The following is a 3563-nucleotide window of genomic DNA, read 5'->3' as shown; positions in this document are numbered from 1 at the left end:
CAATTCTCACCTGGTTGCTATAGGTTCCATTCTGCATCCATCCATTCTTATTTGTCAGCATGCAACACAAACTTTTGCCAGTAACTATCCTTTTCCTCATGTTCTTGATGTCCTTACCTTTGACAGTTTCTGGTAACCCATCATATCAGTCATTCACTGATTGCCTCAGCCTAAGGACACGACTATACTCCTCTAATCAATATTTTAAAAAGCAAACACATCTCCTGTCAGAAAATAATATTTTCTAACCCATGTTACCTTTATATCACCATACTGTTTATTGTCTCACCTAACCTTCTTGAAAGTGTTGACTATATTTATATTCTGTTTCTTTATATATGCAGGCTATTCTCCTTACTTTATTTTGGCTTTCACCCCCAAAATTGTATTAAACATTTTACCAAAGTCACTCATGACCTGCCCTTCTTATGTTCCTTTTCTTAGCAAATATCTCCATTTTTCACTCAGGTTTTCTTTCTTTCTTTTTTTCTTTCTTTCCTTCTTTTTTTTTTTTTAAGATTTTATTTATTTATTTGACACAGAGAGAGAGAGAGAGAGATCACAAGTAGCCAGAGAGGCAGGCAGAGAGAAGGAGAAGCAGGCTCCCCACTGAGCAGAGAGCCCAATGTGGGGCTCCATCCCAGGACCCTGAGATCATGACCTGAGCCGAAGGCAGAGGCTTAACCCATTGAGCCACCTAGGCACACCTTCTTTTTTAAATTGAAGTGTAAATGACATACAAGTTGTTTTCAGGTATACATCGTAGTGATTTCATATTTTTAGACATTATGAAATGGTCCCCATGATAAGTCTAGTTATCATCTGCCACCAAATGATATGGAATGCTTCACAGATTTGCATATTTTCCTTGTGCAGGAAAGGTGATCTTCTTTGCATTGTTTTAATTTTAGTGTATGTCCTGCCAAAGAGAGCACTCAGGTTTATAGCCAGAAGCTTGATGGCATCCTGAGTCTCACTTACCTCTTTTCCCCTCACTTCTCACATCATATTTACTCGATCTAGGTAAATGGAACAAAAGGTGAAAACTGAATCTCTTGAAATTTTCAAGAGTGCCTAACCCAAGAAATTAAAATGCTCTAACTTCACATGTCTTGCTACGAGTTGTGATACACTATTATCTATTATTTCATTTAGAGATGGAAACATCAAGGCTCAGATGAGTTGTGACATGGTCAAAGTCACCTGGAAAATAAACCGATGGAGCCAAGACTGGATTTGGAAACCTCTGGATATTATTTAGGTAATGTTTCATGATTTAAAGCCATGAATATACAAGGGTTGGTGGGTTAGATTTTTTTTTTTTCCCTAGATGTAAACAGAATGTTCTTCAGTTTGGTGTGGCCATTGCTCATTCTGTTGACACAATCTCAGGTTTCTGAAATGTCCACCTGGCACTATATTGATGCAGAATGAATGTGCTGAAGATAAAAAATGTTGTGTGATATAATGAACACTAATGTCAAGTTTTCCTAAGTATCAAGGACATGACTCTGTTCATTGTCTCTCTCAACACTTCTTTCACCTTTCCATTTCTCAAGCTATAAATAAAAGGGTTCAGAAGAGGGGTCACTACTGTAATGAGAACAGCAGCTACCTTGTCAAAATCCAAGGAATAGTTCTGATTGGGTCTCACGTACACAAAGATGTTGCTCTCATAGGCAATGGACACAACCGTGATGTGAGAAGCACAGGTAGAAAAAGCTTTTCGATGGCCTTGGGCTGAGGGGATGCACAGGATGGTAGAGATGATATAGGTGTAGGACCCAGTCGTGAATGTCAGAGAGCTCAGAATGACAAGGGCAGATAGGAGAAAGTTGATCTGCTCAATGAGGTACGTATCTACACAGGCCACCTGCAGAAGAGGGGCAATGTCACAGAAAAAATGATTAATTTCTTTTTTACAGTAAGGTAGCCCTGTCACCCCAATGGTTGGTACCAGCACGGACAGGAACGCGCCCACCCAGCAGCCCAGGACCAGCAGGAGACAGACCCTGCTGTTCATGATGATGGTATAGCCCAAGGGGTTACAGATGGCCACATAGTGGTCAAAGGACATCACCGCCAGGAGGATAAACTCCACTGTCCCCAGAAAGAAGTAGAAATATGTTTGAGTGATGCAGCCAACAAAAGGTATGGTCTTCTTCTCTCCTAGGAGGCAGGCTAGCAACTTTGGAGTGACAACCGTGGTGTATAAAATATCTAAACAGGACAAATTACTGAGGATAATGTACATTGGGGTTTGCAGACGATTATTGGTCCATGTTAGGAAGATGATAATAATGTTTCCTGTGACCGTTAATGTGTAAGTCGGCAAAAGAACAACAAAGAGGAAGATTCGAAGCTCTAGGAGAGCAGGAAAGGCGATCAGGGTGAATTCAGTCACTGTGCTCCGATTTCCCATGGCTGTGGCTACATGGTAGGCATGGTCTCCCTTAAAAAACAAGAAAAGGAAAATCAGCCTTGGAGGTACGTTTATAAATATCTGTAGAAAATGTGTTGTGGAGCATGTCTTCCATTGGGAGATGGGTCAAGGGCTTAGCCCTCGATTGGAAGATCATTATTGGGCATCCTTGGGAAAATGAAAATACCATTTAGACACAACTTTTTCCATAAAACGAAGAGAGAAGAATGGTTTAAAAAATCCTCTCAGCTTCCTTCCTCTGATAAAATTCTATTCATTCTCATTAAATGAAATTTCTCTCCTCTTCAGTGCACCCAGCTTCATTTTCCAGGTTAAAAATGTGCTATAAAGTACTGACTCACACTTTAACAAGAACTATTTTTTTTGAAGTTTACAGTCATTGAGAGGGAAATTCTTTTAAATACTTTCTGGCCTTTTCTTTCTTTCTTTTTTTTTTTTTTTTTAAAGATTTTATTTATTTATTTGACAGAGAGAGTTCACAAACAGACAGAGAGGCAGGCAGAGAGAGAGAGAGAGGGAAGCAGGCTCCCCGCTGAGCAGAGAGCCCGACGCAGGACTCAATCCCAGGACCCTGAGATCATGACCTGAGCCGAAGGCAGCGGCTCAACCCACTGAGCCACCCAGGCGCCCTCTGGCCTTTTCTATAACAAATTTTCTTTCAATTGAGCAGTTGACATTGGTGACCCGCCACAAGAGATAAAGGTTGATTTCTTTTTTCCCATATTTGGTGATCTCCAGACTCTCAACTTTGAAAGTCTTTTCCTTGCATATATAGATCTATGGAAACAGACTGGAAGTATCTGAAAGGAACAATGGTTCATGGCTCCTGCTAATCACTTTAGATGACACATCAAAAGGGCATAGTGAGTATCTTATATTTAGGTTACACCCTGGGTCCACAACCTACCTTCTCCAAATTCTGTAAAGTATGTAAGCTATACATCACATATCTGGTTGATTATTTTTTTATTGAAGTATAATGAACATATAACGTTTCAGGTGTACAACATATTCATCCAATAATTCTATGCATTACTTGGTTTCATCACGATAAGTATAGCTACCATGGGACACCATACGTTACTGCAATATTATTGATTATATTCCATATACTATACTT

The 3563-nt window shown here is 39.9% G+C and overlaps 1 protein-coding gene across 1 annotated transcript; it reads right to left on the bottom strand.

The window, feature by feature from the left end:
- Window positions 1-1480: 1480 nt before the first annotated feature.
- Window positions 1481-2422, bottom strand: LOC111153977 (olfactory receptor 6M1). The gene has a single exon (XM_022513332.1). The coding sequence runs from the start codon at window positions 2420-2422 to the stop codon at window positions 1481-1483; it is 942 nt and encodes a 313-aa protein (XP_022369040.1).
- Between the last annotated feature and the right edge of the window lie 1141 nt (window positions 2423-3563).

Source organism: Enhydra lutris, unplaced genomic scaffold (assembly GCF_002288905.1).
Source record: "Enhydra lutris kenyoni isolate GAN:26980312 unplaced genomic scaffold, ASM228890v2 scaffoldscaffold34, whole genome shotgun sequence".
NCBI classification, from domain to species: Eukaryota; Metazoa; Chordata; class Mammalia; order Carnivora; family Mustelidae; genus Enhydra; species Enhydra lutris.
This window is presented reverse-complemented; position numbering and strand designations above follow the sequence as displayed.

What these genes read in the sequence shown, in the direction of transcription:
- LOC111153977 (XM_022513332.1), bottom strand. Translation starts at nt 2,422, where the DNA reads ATGGGAAATCGGAGCACAGTGACTGAATTCACCCTGATCGCCTTTCCT.